At 42.0% G+C, this 26,172-nt stretch overlaps 1 protein-coding gene across 1 annotated transcript; it reads right to left on the bottom strand.

Annotated features, from left to right (window-relative positions):
* On the bottom strand, nt 1-25,855 carry LOC145391937 (uncharacterized). The gene is made up of 8 exons (XM_080266427.1): nt 25,798-25,855; nt 24,060-24,158; nt 21,560-21,681; nt 16,312-16,427; nt 15,079-15,251; nt 9,488-9,681; nt 7,877-7,987; nt 1-183 (listed from the first exon to the last, which is right to left on the bottom strand). The coding sequence occupies exons 1-8, from the start codon at nt 25,853-25,855 to the stop codon at nt 1-3; spliced, it is 1,056 nt and encodes a 351-aa protein (XP_080122553.1).
* Nucleotides 25,856-26,172: the final 317 nt, after the last annotated feature.

Below are 26,172 nucleotides of genomic sequence, written 5' to 3'. Positions count from 1 at the left end.
TCAGTAGGTGTAAGTCATCCTGATTCTATTAAGGAGGTGCTGCTTGGCTGTGATGGGCTGGTAGGTGTTGGAGCCGTCAAGGGGGCGAACCAGGGTCTCTGCGTTCGGGTCCACGAAGAAAGCAATCGACTGGCGGGGGGACTGACGCCTCACCTCCTCCTCCGGGATTATCACGCGGTGTTCCTGGGAACATCATAGTCATTATTATTATTATTATTATTATTATTATTATGAGTTTGTGTGTGTGTGTGTGTGTGTGTGTGTGTGTGTGTGTGTGTGTGTGTGTGTGTGTGTGTGTGTGTGTGTGTGTGTGTGTGTGTGTAGAGAATAAAGTGTGAAAAATGAGAGTGAGAGTGTGCGATAAAGTGTGTGAAAAATGGTGTGAGAATGTGAGTGTGAGACGCACAGCGAATGTAGAGTGAGTGTGAGGAGAGAGTTTGTGATATATGTGAGAGCGAGAAATAGTGTATGTGTGTGTGAAAACATGTGTGGAAAATGTGGATGTATGAGAAATTTTAAAATGATTGAAAATAAGGGGGGAGAGGGATTGAGAGAAAGAAGGAAAAGTGAGCGTGTGAGAGAGGAATGTGTGAGAATGGATCGAGTACCGTATGTAAAAAAAAAAAAAAAAATGTTTGATAGAAAAAGTAAAGAAAGTGGGTGAATGAAGGAAGGAAAGAGTGTGAGGAGTGTGTCACGAATCAATTCGCGACATTTCCTTTTTGTGAGAAGCCACGAACTATTAGTGGAAAACTCACTGTGTATCGCTCAGTTAACCGTTTCTCTCTCCATTTCGGGGTATACTTTTCAAATCATTCGTCACCGTTTTCAGGGGTGACCGATTTGATGCACGTCACTAAGTGCGCTACTGAGCGATACTATTGTTTTTATTGTTCGCCCCTGCTCATTCAACCGTTAGCCACGCCTTCTTCCGGTGGCCTGTGCGTCCTGCTTAGGCATTATTTGAATTCAGTCTAGTGGTGGCTTTGACGGAGAGAGGTCCTGTGCTCAGAAGTGAAGAGAGGTCAGCTAGCATCCCAAGCTCCACAGAGTATCAGTTTCTTCAAAGTCCCACCTTAGTGGTGATACATAGCATTCATCGACTGGTATTTCTTTTGTGTATTTTGTAGTTTTAAGAGCTTAGTTAAGGTGTTTTTCCCTAGGCGTAAGTATTTAGCTTTTGTGAGAGTGAGTGAGTGCGTCTCATTTAATTGATTTGAATTGTAACGTTAAATTTATTTTTGTGATTAATAAATTTAACAGTTCTTTTCCTTGAGCTTAAAGTAAAATCTTGTTTCATTTCTCCATTATTAAGCTTATTTCCCATACAGCTCCTAGCTTGCATAAATGTTTGCTTTCATAACTGGTACTTAGACCAGTCTTGTATTAACTTAAAATCCGTTGTGCCAGGAGTTAATGCATCAGCAAGAACCTGATGTTATTATTATTAGTATTAGTTATTTATTGTCAGGGGTGATGTAACTTTCTCCAGAGGCTAACAGTACAGTAAGTCAGCAATTGTGAGTAATTAGTCTCTGCTGTGTACTGTTGAGGAAGTTTATAAATTCTCGTTCTCAGAGAATCGTGCTAAGCCAACGTAAAGTAATCGTTGCTTGATGTAGCAAGACAACCATTGTCTCTGCTCTTCAATATTATTGAATATTATCAATTTAAATAATATTTAACCATCAATATCAAAATTACCGTGATATTATAAAAACCCCGTGACAATTGGCGACCTCATTCCAGGATATTAACTCCTAGCTCTAGAGCTATTCACGAGATAGTGCTCACTCATTCATATTTAGGTATTTATCATTAAAGTTTATAGGCATAAGCTTACTGGTGTTTACCCTTAATTTAGCAAGTGAATTTTGCTTTATTAATCAATAGAATACTTAACTCTAGTTTATTTTTGGTAACGCCAGACAATTTTATTCGCTTCTGGGAAGTCGCCCTACCATTGTGTTTATTATTGAGTCTTCCCAGTCATTTACATTTTTGATTTATTCTTTGCCAGTTAACTAGATAAGACTGGTCACCACTAGCTTGTGTCTGTACTCTTTATTTTTGTTTATTAGTATTCGTCGCTAAGCAGTCAGTACTCAATTTCGGTTTGCTTAATAAATTAGCGAAATGGCTACTACTGTATTTTTACAGGAAGCCAAAGAAATGGGTCTTTCGGACCCAACCGAAATTAAAGAGTATATACTCTCACGGCATAATCAGGAGCAGCAGCGCGAGAATGATGCCCGTGAAGAGCGTAAGATTCAGCGCGAATACGAGCGAGAACAGCGCGAACAACGTGAAAGAGAGCGTGCATATGAACAAGAGCAGCGTGAGAAAGAGCGCGAATACGAGCGAGAACAGCGCGAACACGAGCAGAAACAACGCGAGCTCGAGTTAGAAAAAGAGCGACAACAGCGCGAATACGAGCGAGAACAGCGCGAACACGAGCGAGAACAGCGCGAATACGAGCGTGAACAACGCGAGCGAGAACGAGAGCACGAACGTGCCGAACGTGAGGCACGTGAAAAACACGAATATGAAATGATGAAGCTCAAGCGAGATTCCTTGGCTTCAGATACATCTGGTGCAGTTGGTCCAAGCTCCACGAGCGTTCTTCCTGCACATGTCCTGGCGACCCCACGCATCAAGCTTCCTTCATATAAGGAAAGCGAGCGAATCGAGCCGTACATAGCTCGTTTTGAGGACATGGCAGACATGTATCAACTGGATGAGGCAGCTAAGCGGCTTCAGTTTCTTAGTTTATTTGAGGGCCCCGCCCTCGATATTCTCCACAGAATTCGTGGAGACAATCTCACATATGAGATGATGAAAGCTGCACTCATTAAGGCGTATGGTCTCACAGTAGACGACGCCAAAGTTCAGTTCATGCGAGCTCGTCTCCAAGACAAGGAGACAGCTGTTCAGTTCCTTGATCGTCTCACAGCTTACTTAAATGAGTGGATGGAGAAAGATGAAACTCCTTCCACGCTTGAGGGGATAATTGACCTTATGCTGCGTACACAGCTAGAGAGGTCGTGGCCTGCTGAGCTCATAGCACAGCTTAAGATCTGCCAGGTGAAAGATGCCAGCCAAATGGCAGAGAAGGCTGACGCATTCTTTACTGCATACGGGTATCAAGCTCGTAAGCAAAACACCTGGAGCAGAAAAGATACTGCCAAGTCTGGGAAGCCGTCTCAGACTGAATCCCAGCACCAAGGCCATTCTCAGAGTAATGGTCAAGGTCCAAAACCGCAGTGGAAGGACCAGGGGCAAAACACTCAGAAACCTGAGTGGAAGAGGTACAACAAGTACCCTAATCAGCAGCAATATCAGCCACGCAACCGACCGTCGGGACAAACCTTTTTACCACCAGCTCAAAAGAGGCAGGAAGCGAATGCAGCCTTCATTCCTCAGCAGCAGCCTGGTGGTCACGTCCCTAGCAATGTGGGTACTTCCCCACAGTTCACTAGTCCCACAGTGATAGTGAACCCCCCTCCACAGATGGCCAATGTTCCATCTTCCCAATATAACCCTCAAGGCACAATGTTTGCCACATCAATTCAGCAGCCTCATGAGTGGCTAGCTGCTTCCTCCACAGGCCCTCCCACAGGTGACAGTACCTTCCTTGTTCAGCCAGGGTTTGTGGGAGGCATTCCTGTGAAGGTCCTGAGAGACAATGGTTCCTCAGGTTGCTCTGTTAACCAGAGTTTAGTTCGGCCTGAGCAGTATACAGGTCGACAGATCCATGCAAAGCTTATTGATGGATCAGTGAGATTGTTCCCTGAGGCATGTATCCAGGTGGCATCTCCATTTTATACTGGTACGACACTTGCAGTTGTCATGCCAGAGCCTCTATTTGACTTAATAGTAGGCAATATTCAAGGAGTCAAGGATAGTTGCTCCGATGATGACGCTACTCAGACTTCGGCTGCTGCGGTAACACGAGCCATGACTGAGGCTCCAGACTGTGTCACCCCAGTGATCATTGAATCGCCCCAAGATCTGATGTGTAGTCAACTTGTTGTGCAAGAACAACATTCTGACCCGACACTTGCTACCGTGCGGAACAAACAAAAGGGTCGAGTGATTAAGTATTCACGGGGAGGTCGAGCCAAGTTCCTTCGTAAACAAGGACGGCTCTACCGTGAGTCACGAACACCCGAGGGTGAGGTTCGACTGCAGTTTGTCGTTCCCGCCAAGTACCGCCTAGCAGTGTTACAATGGGGTCATTGTTCAGCCTCAGGAGGTCACATGGGGAAAAGGAAGACCCAGGGCCGTATCCGAGCTGACTTTTTCTGGCCAGGGATGGGACGGGACATAGATAGTTTTGTCCGTTCCTGCAGTGTGTGCCAAAGTATCGCCACTACTCAGGGACATGCCCTTCCTGTGCCATTTATAACCACACCTGTAATCTCTGAGTCAGTTGAGAGACAGGGTAGTGGTGAAGTGGGTGCAGACCTGACGTCTCGCCCATTGGCCCCACAGGACACATTATGTCCAGGGCCTTTACATACATATTATGTACCGTAGGTTAAGGGGGAAGTTGAGAGGCGACTTGAGGCTATGGAAGACCCAAGTTTGCATAAGGATTCTCAGCTTCCCGGTACTAATAGAAGTACTGTAGGTTAAGGGGGAAGTTCGAGAGAGAACTCCGCAGTGGCGACTTGAGGCTATGGAAGACCCAAGTTTGCACAAGGATTCTCAGCTTCCCGGTACTAATAGAAGTACTGTAGGTTAAGGGGGAAGTTCGAGAGAGAACTCCGCAGTGGTGACTTGAGGCTATGGAAGACCCAAGTTTGCACAAGGATTCTCAGCTTCCCGATACTAATATAAGTATTGTAGGTTAAGGGGGAAGTTCGAGAGAGAACTCCGCAGAGGCGACTTGAGGCTATGGAAGACCCAAGTTTGCACAAGGATTCTCAGCTTTCCGGTACTAATATAAGTATTGTATTGTAGGTTAAGGGGGAAGTGAGAACTCCGCAGAGGCGACTTGAGGCTATGGAAGACCCAAGTTTGCACAAGGATTCTCAGCTTCTGGTAAATTACCAACTTGATTCTCAGCTTTCCGGTACTAATATAAGTATTGTATTGTAGGTTAAGGGGGAGAGAGAACTCCGCAGAGGCGACTTGAGGCTATGGAAGACCCAAGTTTGCACAAGGATTCTCAGCTTCCCAGTACTAATATAAGTATTGTATTGTAGGTTAAGGGGGAAGTTCGAGAGAGAACTCTGCAGAGGCGACTTGAGGCTATGGAAGACCCAAGTTTGCACAAGGTTTCTCAGCTCTCCGATATTAATATAAGTACTGTAGGTTAAGGCACAGGTTGAGGACCCGTGTGCAGTTCGAGGCTATGGAAGACCCGAGTTTGCACAGGGATTCTCAACTGGCCGACCATAATCGTGTGCTAAAATTAATGGCGACCTCGAGTGTACTTTTCATAGCATGTACTGACTGCTAGCCAGAGAGAGTAATTGTAACATAATAAGAATTTTGTCTCATTGACACTTTTGATGCTCCACCTTAATTGGTTTTGCAGGTTCAGCAATGGGTGTAGCAGTTTTGCTGTGCGGACCAGCTGATCGTCTGCCGCACGCTGCTGCCTCTTCTCCTCTGCCTTCGTCGTCGCCATATTATTTACTGTGTCATTTTATACGTAGGTACAGTTACACTACAACTGTCACACCTACACCGTGTATTACATACACCACGCTACACAACAATTAGTTGTCAGTGTAAATGTAGCGAATTTTCGCTCAGTTTGACCTGAGTACAGGATTTTCACCGTCGTCACGGAGTTTTTCCCTCAAGCTTGCTTCTATTAACGTAAATACGAGGTTTTTTCACTCACTGGCGACTGCGATTTTCTCCTGTAGCAGGATAGCACACACACCACAGTGTGAATCTTGTGTGACTGAGTTAGGATTTATATGTATGTATATTGAAATCATTCTTCTGAAGGAAGAAAGATTTAATTTTCATGGGGCGTAATGTCACGAATCAATTCGCGACATTTCCTTTTTGTGAGAAGCCACGAACTATTAGTGGAAAACTCACTGTGTATTGCTCAGTTAACCGTTTCTCTCTCCATTTCGGGGTATACTTTTCAAATCATTCGTCACCGTTTTCAGGGGTGACCGATTTGATGCACGTCACTAAGTGCGCTACTGAGCGATACTATTGTTTTTATTGTTCGCCCCTGCTCATTCAACCGTTAGCCACGCCTTCTTCCGGTGGCCTGTGCGTCCTGCTTAGGCATTATTTGAATTCAGTCTAGTGGTGGCTTTGACGGAGAGAGGTCCTGTGCTCAGAAGTGAAGAGAGGTCAGCTAGCATCCCAAGCTCCACAGAGTATCAGTTTCTTCAAACTCCCACCTTAGTGGTGATACATAGCATTCATCGACTGGTATTTCTTTTGTGTATTTTGTAGTTTTAAGAGCTTAGTTAAGGTGTTTTTCCCTAGGCGTAAGTATTTAGCTTTTGTGAGAGTGAGTGAGTGCGTCTCATTTAATTGATTTGAATTGTAACGTTAAATTTATTTTTGTGATTAATAAATTTAACAGTTCTTTTCCTTGAGCTTAAAGTAAAATCTTGTTTCATTTCTCCATTATTAAGCTTATTTCCCATACAGCTCCTAGCTTGCATAAATGTTTGATTTCATAACTGGTACTTAGACCAGTCTTGTATTAACTTAAAATCCGTTGTGCCAGGAGTTAATGCATCAGCAAGAACCTGATGTTATTATTATTAGTATTAGTTATTTATTGTCAGGGGTGATGTAACTTTCTCCAGAGGCTAACAGTACAGTAAGTCAGCAATTGTGAGTAATTAGTCTGCTGTGTACTGTTGAGGAAGTTTATAAATTCTCGTTCTCAGAGAATCGTGCTAAGCCAACGTAAAGTAATCGTTGCTTGATGTAGCAAGACAACCATTGTCTCTGCTCTTCAATATTATTGAATATTATCAATTTAAATAATATTTAACCATCAATATCAAAATTACCGTGATATTATAAAAACCCCGTGACAGAGTGAGTGTGAGAAAGAATCCAGCGTGTGTGACGGATGACGAATATATGCAACAGGGTCATGATGGTGATGATGATGATAATGATGATAATGATAATGATGAAGATATACAAGACAGCGACGATTAATGTGCAATCAGTAAAGTAAGTTTCCTTAATATTCGACCACTTCTACTCATGTCCTCAGCTGCCTAATATTCCTAAGCTGAGAGAGGCTTGGTATGGTTTCTCTGCACAAAGATGATTCCTTTTTCGATAATGCGTCACAGAAGGAAAGTGACGAACATACCTTAGTTGTGAAGTAGATGTAGTGAAATTATAGTCGATCTTTTGTCCCCATATTTATTTTGTTTTTTCTAGTGGTGAGAAATAAATAAATAAACGAATGAATAAATAATGCCCAAGGTAAACCAGTCCTCCATAATCATGTCTAACGTGGCACCTGTAAAATGCAGTAGGGAATACAATAACCCAGTCAATTTATCTTGGAGCTAACTAACATAAATATAATGTATACATGAAGAGATTAACAGAACCCTGCACCGTTGATCGTGTTTCCCGACTGCCCAGAAGTGAGGCAAATATAAAGATAAATATATCAGTGTGTCTCGGAACCAGATAACTTTGTTCCACTCTGGTTCCTATAACTGACTCTTAGTTGAATACAATCGTCTGGCGTTCGCTGGAATAAAGAAAGAGAGAGAGAGAGAGAGAGAGAGAGAGAGAGAGAGAGAGAGAGAGAGAGAGAGAGAGAGAGAGAGAGAGAGAGAGTGGTGGGGAGGGGGTTATTCAAAACCATCATTTCATAATAACAACAGAAAAACTATTCAAACTTCCAGCTTACCGTGGCTACATATTTTCCACCTGTCCAGAACTGAAGAAGGTCCCCAGCGTTGACTACGATGGTCCCCGGGATGGGCGTGGCGTCCACCCATCGCCCTTCCACGTCACGCACCTAAATACATTGTCCATCTAAAATTATCGCCCACCTTTAAAGGGTGGAGCGATAATGTTTTTGCCCGCCTGTGTGTGTGTGTGTGTGTGTGTGTGTGTGTGTGTGTTCATATTATATATCATGAACGGCTTGACCTATCAACATGAAACCTTCAGGGTATCAAGATATGGCCAAAATCTTGGGCGAGTCCGAAAATGGGCACTCGGGGTCAATGTCAGGGTCAGCAAAATGGCTGCCAAAGGTCAACTTGTTTTTAACGCCCTCCTTTAGCACCATTATATCTCATGAACGGCTTGAGCTATCAACATGTATCTTTCAGGGCGTCAAGATATAGCCAAAATCTTGGACTTGGCCAACAGCATAATCTGCAAGGCGATTAGCATTCGGGTCCCGAATGCTTTCCTTTCATTATATTTATCTACTGTAATTTGTAAATGGACCAGAGATAATTATGCTTAAATAAAGAAGAAAATAAATAGAACCGTAGTTTGTATTTTTGGTGATATGTGACTTCCATGTCCAATCTCTGACAACAGCTCATTCCTGATCTTGCTTTACGTAGCTCTGAGTCTCCTACTAGTTCATTCTTGTTTTCCCTCTCTTTTCTTTTTCTTTCCCATTTCTCCCACGTTTCTTTTTTCTCTTCATTCTCTTCCTCCATGCCCTTCAACCTTCCACCCTCCCCTTCCTTCCTTACCCTCCTAAGCTACCTATTCAGTGGGAACTAGAAATTCCACATTAAATAGTCAATAACGTCGTCAGATCTGACCGAACAAAACCGAACTTGACTTATTCAGTGCAACTAAACAATTTCCACCCGAAATTATTCATAATCTAATCCGACTTAACCGACGTTAATTCTCCCTGAACGGACTAACAAAATCATTTGTAAATCGTGTCAAAGATAACCTAACCGACCTTGAAATATTTTTCATTAATATAAAGCTTGAAATAGTATGTCTCATGTAACCTAAACTAAGCTACATTAAAACAACCTAACTTCACCTACTAAAACTTTACCTAACCGAAGCTAATCTAACAGCATCTGCAATGATTTTATCCAACTCAGCCTTATTTAATCCCACTTAATCAAACCAAACTTAACAAAGCATAACATGACATCATCTGACCAAACCCAAACAAACCTGGCGTCTTCCTATGTCGTCCTTGTGGTGGTGACATAATCCATCTTAGTGTGATTTATCCTCGCCTAAGTTAATTTATCCTAACCTCCCATGAACTTATCTCATCTAACCTAATCCAGTCATACATGGAGTCTTCCTAAGCGTTGCAAATGATCCTAATCTTACCTAATCCACAATCCTAAGCTAATATATCCCAATCTATCAGGACCTCACCTCATCTAACCTAACCCAAGCAAACATGGAGTCTTCCTAGGTGTTGCAGTCCATCTTAATCTCAACGCTAATTATCCTAAGTTAAAATACTCTTATCCTGACCTCCCATGACCTCATCTCAGCTAACCTAACCTAAGCTGACCTGGAGTCCTCCCATATCGTCCTGAAAGAGCAGTGTGATGGTGCCGTAGTCGGTGTGAGCACCACATCGGATGGTGTTGGGCGGAACGGTGGCAGGCACAGTGGGGTAGTAGGCCATCCGCAGCAGCGCAAGCGATTCACCACCGCTCTTGAAGAGCTCCTCCTGGGTTGAGGTGAAGAAGTCTCGTTCCAGGTCTGAGAATGTAGTATGACTGGGGCTGTGTTTTAGATGGCATAGGAGGCTTCGTAGCACCTCTTCCTCAGAGATTTATTCTGCATATTACATTTAAGTATTCTTTAGTATGTTACTGATGCACAGCATGTCCGTACTAAATATGGATGAATAACATAGAACATCAAGGTGTAAAGGGTATAACAAATCGCTAAGAAGAAGGCGCCACGAAGAGTAAGATGCATCTTGGTATACGACCCTTAATCGGACCTAGGTAAAGTTTTTGACATAAATGCTGATCGACCCCATAATTATACATAACGAGAAAGCTGCAATGACTTTTGAATCCTAAAGATGAGAAATCAACAAAGTTTTTCAGAATATTAAGCAGGAACGTCATTGCTTTTCGACTAAAATGTGGTGACATATTACGGCAAATGTTTTAGCGGGAAATCTAATATGTTCCCTGAGTTACCTGAAGAATTTTAATAACTAGAGAAACACAGCTAATTTTAAGAGAACAAATGAGTTCTTTGGATGGCCTAATCCTTACCTCCGCCAGTTCATTAGAGGAGGTTATGTACTCACCCGTGTCTATCTGTCTGTCTGTTGGTCTGGTTGTGGACAAGAGAATTCAAAAAGTTGTTATCGGATTTAAGTGAAGTTTGGTGGATAGGTGGACAGTGGGTCATGGAAGAGATTACAATATTAGATTTTGAGATGGATCCGGATCCGTACGTAGGAACAAATTATTATTATTATTAGTATTATTATTATTATTATTTAGCTTCGACGTAGGTCTGCGCTTCCTCAGATCCTGTAACGGGGCAAAGCATCATCGCAGAATTAAAGAATTAACTGACTGACGCTGTGACACCAAAGAAGTATAGGTCTGGTAGGAAAAAAGACTTATCACAATAAATTTTAAAGCTTATTGATGTTGGCGAAGGTATGCACTCTCTGGGTGCTTTCCAGTTCGCTATGTATTCGCCAAAACTTGGAAAGGCAGTCTCCTCTGACAGTATATTAGATTGTTATTTCTGAATAATGTTCCACTTAATGTTAACACTCCTCCTTTCACGAGGAATGAATCTCGGGTCTGGTGTAGTACTACTATTGAGTTACTGGTGGTAATGTTATTTCGAAGTTTTTAGTCCTAGTGAATTCCCTCTAAGAACTGGCGCTTTGGGGAAACAAAAAAATCGACCACTATCATCATCATTATTATTTTATTAATGACTTCCTCCGCGAGGTATATATTTTACCCCACGTTTGTTTGCTTGTTTGTTTGTCTGTCTGTATGTCTGTCTGTCTTTTATCAAGATTACTAAAAAAGCTATGACCGGATTTCCATTAAATTTTTTTGGAGGGGTAGAGTATGGCTCAATGGACAGTCGATTAGATTTTCGTTGTGATCCAGAATCATTCGTTTGTTTGTTCACAAAATATCTCCAAAAATTCTCAATGAATTTCAGTGAAATATTGTGGAAGGGTGGGTCATGAGCCAAAAAATAATTTAGTAAATTTTGGGGCGGATCTGGATCCGGATCCGGATCGTACAGAATAGTATCTCCAAAAGTTATCAAATGGATTTCAATGAAATTCTGTAGAAGGGTGGGTCATACGCCAAGAAAGAATTCTTTATATTTAAAGGAGGATCCGGATCCGGATCCCATCGCACAGTATCTCCAAAAGTTATCAATGAATTTCAATGAAATTTTGTGGAAGGGTCGACTGTGGGCTAAGAAAGGATCGATTAAATTTGGGGGCAGATCCGGATCCGGCATTGCCAGAGGTATGCGCCCACTTAGTGCTGCTCTAGTTGTTATTATTAACATTATTGTTGTTGTTGTTGTTGTTATTATTATTATTATTATTATTATTATTATTATTACTATTATTATTATTATTATGATTATGATTATTATTGCTATTATTATTATTATTATTATTATTATTATTGTTGTTGTTGTTGTTGCTTTTCTCATATTATCATTTTTATTATTATTATTATTATTATTATTATTATTATTATTATTGTTATTATCATTATTATTATTATTATTATTATTATTATCATTATGACATCAATTCTACCCAGTCCTACATTAATGAATTAATACAAGCTGATACAGAATTGTTCATACCCAGTCAACAATTCACTAAAAGATTTGACTCCCCAAAATGGTTTGATAGCAATTGTGCTAGAGCAACGACCCAAAAATCCTTAACATATGACTTTTACGTAAAATAAAAAACAACTGAATCGCTCAGTCAATTTAAAATTGCTAGAAACCATGCAAATGCAATAATAACTCTCACTAAATCAAACTTTCTTCACAACCGAGGATCCAAACAATTAAATAATTCTAATAACAATGGAATATTCTGGTCAACTCTCAGTTCTTTCAATAATAACTTTAACAAGTCATCACCCATCCCTCTACTCAAATCTTCAGATGGTAAGGCTATTAATGACCCTCGTGGTACAGCGAACATCCTTGCCAGTACATTTGCCAGAAATTCTACCTTAGAGGAAGTCAGTCAGAACGTGCCTTTACTAGAACTTGACTTTTTCGAAATTGCTCCACTTAAGATACAGACTCGATACTTTATATCCATCCTAGATAATTTACCAACCAACAAAGCTCCAGGTCCAGATGGAATTTTTCCAATTGTTTTGAAAAAGTGTTCCCCAGAATCAGCTTCTGTTCTAGCTAAATTGTTCATACTATGCATACGTACTTCTTCATTCCCTAATTCTTGGAAAGAAGCAATATCTTCCCAGTTCCGAAGAATGGAAGTTCCTCTGACCCCCTCTGATTACAGACCAATAGCTATCACATCTTTTCTTGGTAAAGTATTTGAGACTGTATTTGATACGCACGTTGTTTAACATCTTGAATCCAACAACTTAATTAGTGACATACATCATGGTTTTTGATGCGAATGACGCAGGGCTGATATTCTCAGTCTCTTGACTCACACCATCCATCAGTCAATTTACCAACATGGAGAAACTCATGCAGTATTCTTTGTATTTTTAAAGCTTTTGACAAAGTGTGGCACCGTTCCTTGCTATCCAGACTCTCTTGTTAGGGACTATTATTTTTTGTTCCACTAATTTCCTCATACATCAATGACAGAAAGATAGGAGTAAAAGTCGATGATTCCGATTTCCACTCGATTAACGCCGGTGCGCCACAAGGATCAGTTCTGGCTCCAACCCTATTCCTAATTCAAATTGATGATCTCTTACCTGTCACTCATAATCACATTCATTCATATGCAGATGCCACCAAGGACAGCAGGCCGGTCATCTAACGAAATATAATACAGCCTCTGACCTCTACACCTCGAAGCAGACAAAAAAAAAAAAAAAAGACTGACTCTTACTTTTCTTCTTCTTCTGGTTCTGCTGCTGCTTCTAGTTTACTTTTATGTTCCATTCCCCTAACTTTTTTTTAATTATCTTCTCCTGCTGACGGTTCATCAAAAGCCTTCTAAGCTATAAATCAGGCAACATCTCTACTGAGTCGTTTTTCTTCTGCAAATTCAGTGTTCTTCACAACAGACGCCTTCCATAACCCAGACAATAACGAATCCTCGAATTATTAACATGGCTTTTTATTATGCGTATTAAGAAATGGAACAGGGAACGTATGTTCAAGACAAATAATATTACCAGTCAACAGAAGGACTCATGGTCGTATGCTGAAACAAAATGTGGAGTACATTAGTCGCATGCGACAGCGACACAGTCTGGTATGCTTGAACAAACTGTAGATTCCACATTTGTGGTGTGCTACATATCAGCTATATCTGAATGCCAAAATTACTGCGAAAAATGTGAATCAGATGAAGGTTCTTCAAAATCGTTCTCAGATACAGGTAATACTCGTATAATGAAATAATACAAAACCACTCTTTTCACACCATCACATTTACTAATCTTTTCTATGCCACAATTCAGGCGCCTGGTATAAGAAGGGCTTAACCACCACATCGGCCATTTTCTGTTCTTCACCTTTCCTTCACCCTCTCTTCACCATGTGGTACCCTTTTCCAAAGATAAAGCAACCTTCTTATGGGCGGAAATTAGGTCGGGAGTCACGTGGCCCCAGGGTGTCGTGACCAAGGCTGGCTTTGGTGGCAGTGGGTTCAAGAATACCAAAATGTTTATCATTGTCAGCGATTATAAGATGGGCATCAAGGTGTAGCTAGGTTATGGCCTGACTCTATATGATCCAGTGCCCATTTGGTTGCAGGAGGACCAGGAGGAGGAGTATATCCCCTTGGTTTTGTCTTTACCTAATACGAGTGCCCCAGTTGAGTCAGGCTTACACAAGTGAAGCTTAAAGATTTGAGGGATCTCTGTAAATACGCGTCATATCAATTCCAGGGCTTCTTTGAGGATGTCTACAGCAGTCAGAGAGAAGAGGAGAGAAGGAGGGATGTTGGCTGGGAGGGAGAAAATCTGACTTGGACAAAAACTTCCTCATGTATTAACTTCCCACCTCACTCTCCATCACTCCACTCAAGCATTACTGACCTTGAGGGATTAGTAGTTGTCAACATTTTAAATATCTTCATTCGTATCCAGACCTTCATCTGATTATGGATTACACTTTCCAGTTCTAAATCAAAACCATTGGTAAAATTCAGACTTATGAAATTCATTAAAATATATAAATAAGTCAAAGCACGAGCAGATTTTTAAAGGTTTTTATATTCTTACTAATGATGTTTAAGGACACACAGTTCTACGTGTCAGTAACATTTTCATGAGGGTTTGGTAGGTAGGTTTGTTGAATAATTGCCTATAAAATATTACAAAATTAATATTTTGGTGTAAGATTCATGTAATTGAAAAACACTCCACTAGTCGATTCAACTGATCTAATACATCATTAATATAGATATTTTATCTGCTTAACCTTAACTCGGCAAAACGGATTTGGTGGTTACGCCCTTCTAGTAACGGGCGCCTCAAGTGTGACTAAGCATACGATCAAACTGCAGAATACACTCGTGGAGCGTGTCGATCGCACAGGTCTAGAATGACACTCCTTTTTTATGTAAGCATGCGACCAGAAGTCTCAAATGCGTCTGAGTCGGTGAAGTAAAGCAGAGGATTTCTAAGGCTGGATCAATGGATGAAAGGATGTACGAGCTATTTAATGGGCATTCTCTTGACAGTACTTCTACTTTATGCTTTTTTCCTCATGTCAAGGAGACTTTTCATAATAAAATGGTAAGAAGAAGCATCACGTAATAAAAATAAATGTTAAGGAAGAAGTGATAGGTAGTCACTTAATAGGCTGGTATGGAAGAAGTGTTCAGAGCTTTTTAATATGATGAAAAGATGCTGGGGAGTCACCTAACCTCATACGAGATTCTCCTGCGACCTCCAGTCTTACCAATAGCGATGGCTATGGCGGTGAGGACGTTGGACACGAGGGCCCAGCAGGAGGCGCGGAAGGTCTCCAATGCCATCCTCATCTCCGGCACCTCCTCGTCAGGCAACGGGTAGCTCATGTCCTTCACGTTAAATGTCTCACGCAGCTCCAGGAACTTGGCCGAGGCGTCCAGCCTGCCGGGGAGGAAAGGAACGGATCAACTTATGGCGTCCTTTGGTTCACACCTGACGTGGTGAGAGCAACTGTGTGTGTGTGTGTGTGTGTGTGTGTGTGTGTGTGTGTGTGTGTGTGTGTGTGTGTGTTTCTTCGTAGTAATTGCAACTCCACGCTCATCTGAGTGTGAACTCAATAGACTGCAGGCTGAAGTTTCCCTCCCCCCGCAATACTCCATCCTCCTTCTAGCAAGACAGGAAGGGAACTAAGGGACATTTGCATAACTGAACAGCGTTGCCAGCTGGTCATATCTGTGCTATCACGTGAAGGCGTCCCTCTCCAACACTATTACTATGCTAAACAAACCACAACAGCTGCCCTGCACAGGCCAGACAAGGGCATACGGCTCTGCTATAGTTCATTCACTTTAACACTGCGGAGATTTTAGCCTTCTTGCAACCTATGTCCCGCAGCTCAGTAGCAGAATAAGACAATGCTATGGTCCTGCTCCTTTCCTGGACACATTTTTGTGACTACCATCATATTCTAATGTAAACTATTGTTACAACTAAGCATTCAAGATGGACATATGGCAGTTGTAAGCCAAATTAGAATAAAAATGGTTTAGTGGAGACAATTTCTGATCCTTGCACCACAAAAGGTGTCCCCCAAACAGTAAGGAGAATGAAATCAGAAGGCGCCTTGGTAATTTGGTAATGAAATGGGATATCAGTTTTTGTTTTTTTAACTCCATTACAAGACACCAAACACCGTGTATAGCCAGCAGGATTGTTGGCAAGATTAACGTCTTGGATTGGTGTCACCTCCCCATTTTGACCTATTCTTGGTGCCACCATGAAGCTTTACTTAAGAGGAAAAAAAAATCTAGTACTAATGGGGTTTGTGAGGGCTAGATCTACCAAGCCCCAGTTTGGAAAAGGAAAAAAAGAAGTTTCGAAAGCTGAATAAAATCGTCTGAAGATAGCAAGAATAAAATGAGAAAATATGTAAGCGAGTAGAAATGGTTAGACTAGATCAACTCTCTCTCTCTCTCTCTCTCTCTCTTTCTCTCAGACATACTTCTCCCTATCCACAGCTACATATCCATGCCTCTGTGACGGTCCCTTCTCATACTTCAGCTTCGTCTCCTTCCCGAGGCTGAAGAACTTGCTGGCACTCGAGAACACCGCCTCTACCTGTCAACCCAGACGTCATCGTTAGAACACGGATCATAGAACACAGAACATACATCACGGTTAAACCACACTTAGAACATAGAAGATAGAACATAGAACTCAGGCTATAGAACATAGAGCATAGAATAGTTAGAACACAGAACCTAGAACACAATTATAACATGCATGGCAGTAAGAACATAGAACAGAGATTTACAGTTAAAGAGAATTAGAACTAGAACGCAGTTACAGCATAGAACATAGATCATGGTTGGAACACTCTACACGGTTAGAACACAGAACACAGATGGAACACAATTAGAACACAGAAAACAGAACACAGAACATAGGTCCTGAGTTATAATTAGTGGCTGATAATACTAAATGGTTTGCTTGGAAAACAACTTTTTTCATCGACTTACAAATACACATTTGAATGATGCTTGGGTTTCTAACGAAACTGGAACTAATTAAAAGGTCTTTATTTGAGTATGGTATCCATATTCGTAGAACGAAATGTCCCTTTAAAATGAATTTTGTGGGCCTAGATGTTAACTGTATAATAAACTATCACATGTCATTTTTTTTTTTACTTTATCTCGGAATTAGCATTCGGATAATGGCGATAATAATAATGGTAAGCTATGTGGCTGGTTATCTAAAGAATGAGGCAGTAAAAGAGCATTGTGATATGGATGTGGAATCTTCTGATATATGATTTGGCCATGTGGAGAGGATGAAGAATGAGAGACTGACTGGTAAAGTCTACGTGAGTGAAGTGGAGGGGGAGAGGGAAGGGGAGACCAAGGATGAAATGGAGGGATGGAGTGGTGAGAGCTATGCGAGAGGGGGGTGTATATTGGAGGGAAGGCATCCAAATGGCAGGGAACAGGACGACGTGGAGGTGATTTGTTTGTGGCCGTCCCTTACTGGATTACGGCGTCTGGCAGTACATGGATAGATTGACTGATTGACTGATTGATTGACTGTACATGCATAGTAAGTTTTAGGCCAGTCAAAGAAATAAAGTCGTAAAGATATGACAATAAGCATCGACAAAAAGAACACCAAGAAGAATCTATCTATCTATCTATCTATAGCCCGACGCCTTAATCCCGCAAAGGGTGGCCGCAGACAAAACGCCTCCAAGTCACTCTGTCACCCACGAATTGACTACCCTCCCCCCAACTCACCCCCCCTCCCTCATATACCTCTCAACTCCATCCCTCCACCTCATCCTCGGTCTACCCCTCCCTCTCCCTCCCTCCACCTCACCTACATACACCCTTTTAGTCAGTCTTTCATTCTCCATTCTCTCCACATGTCCAAACCACCTCAGTGTATTTCTCCTAATCTTTTCAACCACATCCACATCTACCCCACAACGTTCCTTCACTTCTTCATTCGTCAACCTGTCCCTCCACGTCACTCCACATGCTCCTCTCAAGTAACTCATTTCCACTGCTCTCACTCTTGACTTGTTCCCCTCTTGCAAGGTCCACGCCTCGCTTCCATACGTCAGGGTAGGGATCATAATACCATCATGCAGTGACTTCTTAACTTCCATAGTCACCTCCCTATTTCTCATCACGGCTTTCAGTGTACCAACAACCTTTCTTCCCTGCTGTACCCTTTCACGTACTTCATCCCCCAAAGTTCCATCCTTACTCATCACACTACCCAAGTACTTGAATGCACTCACATTCTCCATATCCTCACCATCCAACCTCACTGCACACTCTGTGACTTCATTCCTCTCAAACACCATAACTTTACTTTTGTTTACATTAACTTTCAGCTTCCTCCTCCTACACACTGTCCCAAATTCATTCACCAAACCTTGCAACTCCCATTCATCTTCACTCAACAATACTGTATCATCAGCAAACAGCAACACCGGAAGCTTCCAAATCTCACCCTCATTCATTAGGGCCAGCCCCACATCCACTGCCCTACCTTGCATCTCCTTTACAACCCCATCCATATATATATTAAACAGCCATGGAGACATCACACACCCCTGTTTCAGTCCCACATTGAGATCAAAGAACTCACTCAGCTCACCATCCACTCGCACCGTAGCCCTAGCTCCTTTGTACATACTCTTCACAGCACTGAATAATTTCCCCTCCACTCCATATATTCTTAATACCTTCCACATACCTTGCCTATCTATTCTGTCATAAGCTTTCTCCAAGTCCATGAAGGCAGCATACACTTCCCTTCCCTTCTCTAGATACTTCTCCACTAAACATCTTAGAACAAATATCTGATCTACACACCCTTTTCCCTTCCTAAATCCCCCTTGTTCTTCTCCAACTAGCTCCTCTGTCATATGCCTAACCCTATCAATGAGTATTCTACCATATATTTTACCAGTCACACTAAGAAGCCAAATACCCCTATGGTTACCACATACTTCTCTCTCCCCTTTTCCTTTGTACAGAGGAACAATTATACCTGATTTCCAGTCCTCTGGAACCCTTCCCTCTTCCCAAGCCAATCTACACAACTTCCATATCCACTCCACAACAGTCTCACCCCCATACCTAAGCATTTCACCACACACTTCATCAATTCCTGGGGCCTTTCCCAGCTTAATCTTCTTCATCGCTTCCTCTACTTCCGACCTACTGATCTCTTCCTCCCTCCTCTCATCTCTTCTTCTCCTAGCCATTCCCCAACCACTTATACTCACACTGCTCTCACTCTCTACATTCAACAAATCCTCAAAGTGCTCCTTCCATCTCCTCAATTTCTCTCTCTTCTCCGCCAACAATCTATTATTCCTATCTTTCACTCCCCTACTATTTCCCCTTTCACACTGCCTTACTTTCTTTACCTCCTTCCAAAACAATTTCTTACTCTCCCTCCATTTCACACTCAGATTCCTCCCAAACTCTTCATCCACTTTCTTCTTACTCTCCTTCACCAGTCTCTTAACCTCCCTTCTCCTGCTCACATATACCTCTCTTCTCTCTCTCATCTTCTCCCCTACATCTACTCGCCAACCATTCACCATATGCCTTCTTCTTTTGTTCCACAGCTCGTTTCACCTCATCATTCCACCATGCTGTCCCTTGCACACCCTTGCATCTCCTCCTCACTCCACAAACCGCCTCACACGCTGCGCCTATCTCTTCCGTGAATATCTTACATACGTCTTCCACCCCTTCCATCTGCTCTAGCTCATACCTTCCCAACCTTTCTTCCACTATGCTCTTATACTCTGTCATTTTCTCACTATCTTGCAGTTTCTCCACTCTTCTCACAGGAGCTGCTTCCTCCTGTCTTCCCCTTCGTCTCCTCAACCACTTTCTTTGCAGCTCTACCTTGGCCATCACTAAGTGATGGTCCGAGACTCCATTCCCCCACCCTCTCCACACTCTTGCATCCAACACTTGTCTTCTCATTCGCTCATCCACACACACGTAGTCTATCATTGCCTTTCGTTCAACAAGTTCACCATCCATCCTCCTCATTACTCTCCATGTATACCGGTGGATCATCTTATGACGAAAGTAGGTGTTGGCTATTGCCAACCCCTTACCAGCACAGATGTCCACCAAAGCACTACCATTCCCATCTACTTCAGCTGGCACACCCCACTGACCAACCACTCCGTCCACTCGTACATTCCCAACTTTGCCATTCATGTCTCCAATCAACAGCACTCTCTCGCTCCTCTCAAACTTGTCCATACATGCTTCTACTCTCGCCCAAAACTCATCTTTCACCCTTGCCACTCGATCCTCTGTTGGAGCATACACACATACAATCGCCCACGCTTGTATACCTACTTTCATCCTCACCCATACAATCCTTGCACCCACTGTTCCATACTCTCTTATATTCTCCTTCCACTTCTTGCTTATCATCAGACATACTCCCTCTTTTGCCCTCTCATTCTCACTGACTCCCGTACATATACCTACACCATATTCCCATTCTCTCATCCTTTCACCCCTCCATTTAGTTTCAGTCAATCCACATATATCCACTTTTGCATCCTCAAGCACCTGAACAATCTCTCTCTCTTTCACTTCATCATTCACTCCTCTCACATTCCATGTTCCCACCCTCAGAATGTCCTTTGTCCGTTCCCTAGTCGTCAACGTATGGTCCGTCCGGGTCCGAGGCGCTTTATTTGCTTTTTTAGTTAGTTCTTTTTACGGGGTGGGGCACTAACCCACCACCAACCCTTTTAGTCGCCTTGTACGACAAGCAGGGATACTGGGGGGGTATTCTTGAAACCCCCCTACCCCCAGGGGGTAGAAGAAACCGAGGAGAAAAAAAACCCTCTTTGGAAATGCAAAATATTAATAGATCATTAATTTTTTTAGGTCAAAAGCGTTATTCATATTTCATTCTTGCCGCCTCAAAAAAAAAAAAAAAAAAAAAAAAAGTTATTCGGCTCTGGACTGACTTTTCGAACTGTTAGAGCTGCATGTAGGCTTCTTTAAATCCTTCACCATCACCTAAGCTGAATATAATCACTCGGTAGCAGGAAGAATAAACTGCAAATAATGTCCTAGGACTGAAGGGAACTAGGTCATCAATAAGAAACTGACCAAAGATGCTGATAGAGAGCGTGCAGCGGGGAGAATAGCTGTTAGGTGACATGTTGGAACCTTTATAAAAAAACGAAAGAACGATGTAATACAATATATATCAAGAAAGAAGAGGTCCTACAACACTCCGAAGACACCCAAAGCCAACAGTGGAGAAAATCGACGACCCCTTGTAAACTGGGGATCAAAATACTTAATAAACTGAGTGCGCCATGGTGTGAGCGATGTCCCTGGATTTTGACTGTCACTGATGGAACACCTGTAATTGTTTGATGTGATCAGTCTGCATCCCAAAATACAACGTGGAGTCAGCAACGATATAAAGATCACACGTGTACTACCGCCACCGCATACTTCAAAGATTATCGCCAAAACCTGGATTCCGGTCCACACCTTGGCGCTCTCATTTTTGACAACACAGTGCTCAGGCCTACTCCCGAGAAGGCAGGACTGGAAACAGCCGATCCTCCTACTGGTGAGCTGGAAGTCTTTCCTGAAAGAGAGAGGATGATGATGATGATGTTGAAAACAGTTACAGCCAATAAGTCAGAGTGGAGAAAGCTTTGCCACCCACCAACCCACCTGTTGGCTGGGAATGCCGTGGTTCTTGAGGTACGCAAAGCCCACACCGGTCAGGGCCGCTCCCAGCTCCTTTGCCACCCGCTGGAGCTCATCCTCGCTCGGGCCCCCAGCCACACCCAAGCCTGCAGAAGAAGAAAGATTAGACTTTTGCCTATCGACTGCGCAGGGCTCATCTAGATGATCATTTTTTGCATAACTCTCCGCCTTCCCCCTACAACACTAGCGGCAACAGTCGAAGTTACATCCAGGTCCCCAGTTGTACATCTGGGTAAACAGGGACAAAGGGAAAATAAAATACGTCCAGCAGCTTGACTGATGCGAGATTCTAACTCAAGTCCTTAAAGTAGCGAGTTGGATATCCTATCCAATGAACCGTCCCCCCTCCCCCCACTCTCCCTTGCTCCTGAAGGAGGGTTCCTGCCGAGAATGTGGTAAAAACTTTATTCGAAACTCAGGACAAAGAATTTGAAGTCAGTACCTAATTTAGGTACTAACTCATCTTTTGGAAGTCTCTCTCTCTCTCTCTCTCTCTCTCTCTCTCTCTCTGTAATATCCTTCATCTTCTTTCTTTGTTTTATGTGAAATATAGGTGGTCCGGAATGTGTGTGTGTGTGTGTGTGTGTGTGTGTGTGTGTGTGTGTGTGTGTGTGTGTGTGTGTGTGTGTGTGTGTTTCCCAAATTAAACTAACCTCGTCTAACCTGACCAAACAAATGATAATGCATACAGATCGAACAGTGCAGCAACAATGAAGCCTGACATCCGCAAGTAAAACACCTCGACCTCATCATAATATATTTTAACGAGGGTCGATGAGGTTAGTTCAGTTTCTAAATACACGTTTTCAGTCACTTACAACATAAACTCAAACTATATAAGAAACAAGATTGTGAAAGAAAAGGAGCCACTAACCTTGTTTTAAAAAATTACAAGCTTAATTCCCTTGTTAAACCTGTCATCATTGGAACTGCTCAGTATTGTATTCCAGTTTACCCAGACGATTTTACATTTTTGGGAAAGACATAAGAGCCTGAGTGTAAATGCAGTCACCAATAAACCTCTAGTGGTCTGTTCGCCATTGAGGCCGAAGCCCCTGATCGTTAAGGCACACACATATGTATACTTTAATGATTTTTTATTTGTTTTTTAATATTTCATAATATACCGGTATATTTTTTCCTTTTTTATATAAGCCATAAAAATACCTAATTAAATAAAAACAAAAACTAAAACTAATAAACTTAACAGGCAATTCTCTAACCTACACTAAATTCTAAAGATACAAATAGGTAAACTACACTAATGGGAGAAATACCTGTACCTAGAGAACACCATCGACTGCAGATAATTAGGTCTGTTCGGAAGCAAGAATATTCTTTCAAATCATTGCAATCATTCCACTTAAGCAGTAAAGGTTTAATTCTGAAAGTAATTCGCCTAAGAAGAGGTGTTAAGAATCCTTCCTAGCCTGGTACAATAAGGTTTTTATATCACCCTCTTTCTTAGTTATCTATCAGTTATTTAACTCTAAGCTATCTATCTCACCCATCACATTATTTGACCCAAAACTACCTCACCCATTGCAGCTTCTTTAACACTTGTACGTCTATTATATCTTTTTAGTAACGACATAGACTGAACAGATAACGTATAAGGGTATATTAACGTGTCAAATTAAAAAAATGGACTAGTAAGGATGAGTTGCCAAAGAGCCTATTATGCTTACGGTATTAAATTAACACAATGACAGGAGTAAATAAACTGATCACGTGACCGCAACACACACACACACACACACACACACACACACACACACACACACACACACACACACCGCTCGCTGGTGCAGTGGTAACGATCTCGCTTGCCAACTGGTAGACGGGAGTTCGCGCCTCGCTCAGGCTGCGAAATGTTTCACTGACGAAGTGGGTGGTTACTGTCCCCATTGAGCAAGGGGATGGGTGTGTGCGTGTGTGAAAGTCACAGCCTTTCCCTTAGATCGGACTATATGAGCTCTCAGCTCCCTTCCGGGAGGGTAAAAGCTGACCATCACGACCATCAAGTGATCCTGACCGACCCGGTGAATTACACAGTAGCGGGGACATGACGGCCAATAGTTTAATTCCTACACTCCAAAGACCTAATTTTACAGCACAGTCACCAACAAAGTAGTGTCGCTTGTTCTGCTCCTCTTTTCATGAACTTAGAAAATCAGGCTCGTAAAACCGCAGCGACCTACACTGATGACATTGATCCATAGATAAATAAAGTCATAAGTATTCACCCAGTTCCAGAGAAATGAAGTTCCTCTGATCCCTCTGATTACAGACCAATAGCTATCATATCTTCTCTTGATAAAGTTTTTGAGAATGTAATTAATAAGCACATGGTTAAACAATGAGAATGAAGTCGCGAAAAACTATGGAAGCGAAGCACCTCATGTCCAGGGATCGTTAGTGAGAGACAGGTGCACAGAGCCGCTCCACTTAGAAGTGATCCCACATCTAGAAAAGCTATTGTCCGACCATCGTTTGAGGGCAGGGCCGCCGACAGCCATCACCAGACCCTGGGCAAGATTATCGACAGTGGGCACCCCTTCCCCTGAAAATTGTGCTGAATATACGAGTATTGTACTCTATGTCTAGCTCATGGTTAAAGTGCTCCCTAACCAGTGTGTAATGGCAGATTGATGTACTGCCCAAAGAATTCTGGTGTGCCATAGCACCTTCCCCTCCCAGTCTACAAAACAGCGATAATAACTACAAGGAAATTATAGTACATGTAGGCTATATTATGTAAAGAAAAATAAGAAATACTATTGTGTAATGGAAAGAAACAAATGAATACATTAAAGTTTCCTATGATTTCATGTATTCATGCAGTACTTTATATATGCAAACTGCACTCCATTCACGTAATACATGATACATGTTATATTTTCTTTACACTTAACACTATCTTGGAGGTCTCGGGCCCCCCCTTCGGGCCCGGGCCCCGGGGATTGTCCCCATCTACCGCTTCCCCCTCTCTTCGTCCCGATTTGAACGGGGGGGCTTATCTGATCGTATCTTGACTTGCTGATTAAGACTTCTTGAACGCTTTAATAATTTTTCGTTTTTTTAAATTATTTTTCGTCTTTTACTTCGTGTATGTATGTGTGTACAGTATGTATGTATGTAATAGGATAGATAGGGAGGTATGTACTGTAAGTAGGCAGGTAGACAGGTGAAAATCAGTGTCGATCATGTGGAGGATGTGGTAAATCGTTGCTACCAATATAAAGCCGTGAGCCACTTCTGGAACGGGCTGCAGCATGCACTGAGCAAGTAAGCCGGAGTTGTGAACATTTGCTGTAAATATCAATGACGTACCATTGTCTAGCATATTGTATAATATTGTTATAAAATCTCATTGTAAATGATGGACGTCTCATTTACAGTCCCCTGGCTCCAACACATCCAGAGCCGATCTGTGGAGTGCTGTAACTCCCAAACTATTGAGATTTCGCAACATGCTCATTTAGGAATTTGCATTCAGTATCGTCTCCGGAACATCCCCCCTGATTTTTGCTACATATTTACTGAACACCCTGTATACTAATGCCTGTAATTCTACATGTCTATAATTATTACATGACATATTAATGCCTATATGTATGTATGTGTATATGTATTTATGTATGTCTCAATCTACCTCTCTTCACAGACATTTTTACTCATTCTTAATGGTTCATTCTTTTTCTTTTATATCAGAGTTTCGTCTCACGCAATGGTTCCCATCCTATAGTTCAACAATTCTTGGTTCAGAGATCCCCAATTTCAGGACTTTGTGTTGGTCAGTATCATGCAAACGAAGGACCAATGAATATATTTGGTAAGCATGAGATGTTATGATTGTACGTTGATGATTCATGTATGACGGAGGGAGAGGATATTAATTAAATTCATAAAATTGTTTACAACTTTTCAGCCTGTCCATAAAACAGAACATGGCTTTGGCACATAGTATACTGAACACTGTGCTGCTATGACAAGAGTGAATGCAATAATTATATAAATGTGAAGAAAAACTACATTTCAAAATCAAGAGATGAAGCCGTCATTGGTCGGATCCGACAGCATAATTTTTTTACGGGCTTCTGTCCCAAACAACGTCTAACTTCCAAACAGTGTTTAGTAAATTACAGTAAGTGATAAGTAACCCATAACACCTAACTTAAAATCAGTGTTCAGTTACTCACCTAACTGGCCGAGGTCGACGATTGGGATGGTGGTGGTGTCTGGCTTCTTGCTGGACATGACTGGGGCCGCACTGAGGTTAGACAGAAAGAAAACGAAAGATCGACACAGGAAGAAAGGCAAGGAGAGGTAGAAGACTTAGTTACAGGGTATGTCAATTTTCGAGATAAATATATGGTTTTATACGGTGATGGTGGTATTTGCGGTGATAGTGGTAGTTGTGGGGATGCTTGTGGTGTAGTGGTGGTTTTGGTTGGGTGCAGTGGAGGTTGTGGTGATAATTAATGGTTGTGGTGGTAGTGGTGGTTGTGGCAGTTATAGCAGTAGTGATAGTTGTGATAACGGAGGTGATGATAAAAGTGGTGGTTGCAGTAAAG

The sequence above is a fragment of the Coenobita brevimanus genome, chromosome 20 (genome assembly GCF_032717465.1).
Source record: "Coenobita brevimanus isolate Jiangsu-jjx chromosome 20, ASM3271746v2, whole genome shotgun sequence".
Lineage (NCBI taxonomy): Eukaryota > Metazoa > Arthropoda > Malacostraca > Decapoda > Coenobitidae > Coenobita > Coenobita brevimanus.
Note: the sequence above shows the minus strand (reverse complement) of the source record. Positions and strands in the feature narration are given on the sequence as shown.

Bases quoted from the DNA above. Each gene is read 5' to 3' on its own strand.
- LOC145391937 (XM_080266427.1), bottom strand. From the start codon at position 25,855: ATGTCCAGCAAGAAGCCAGACACCACCACCATCCCAATCGTCGACCTC. The intron at 15,252-16,311 runs GTATGTCTGAGA...CCTCCCCGGCAG, and splicing joins GTAGCTGTGGATAGGGAGAA to GCTGGACGCCTCGGCCAAGT. The intron at 184-7,876 runs GTAAGCTGGAAG...TGATGTTCCCAG, and splicing joins GTGGAAAATATGTAGCCACG to GAACACCGCGTGATAATCCC.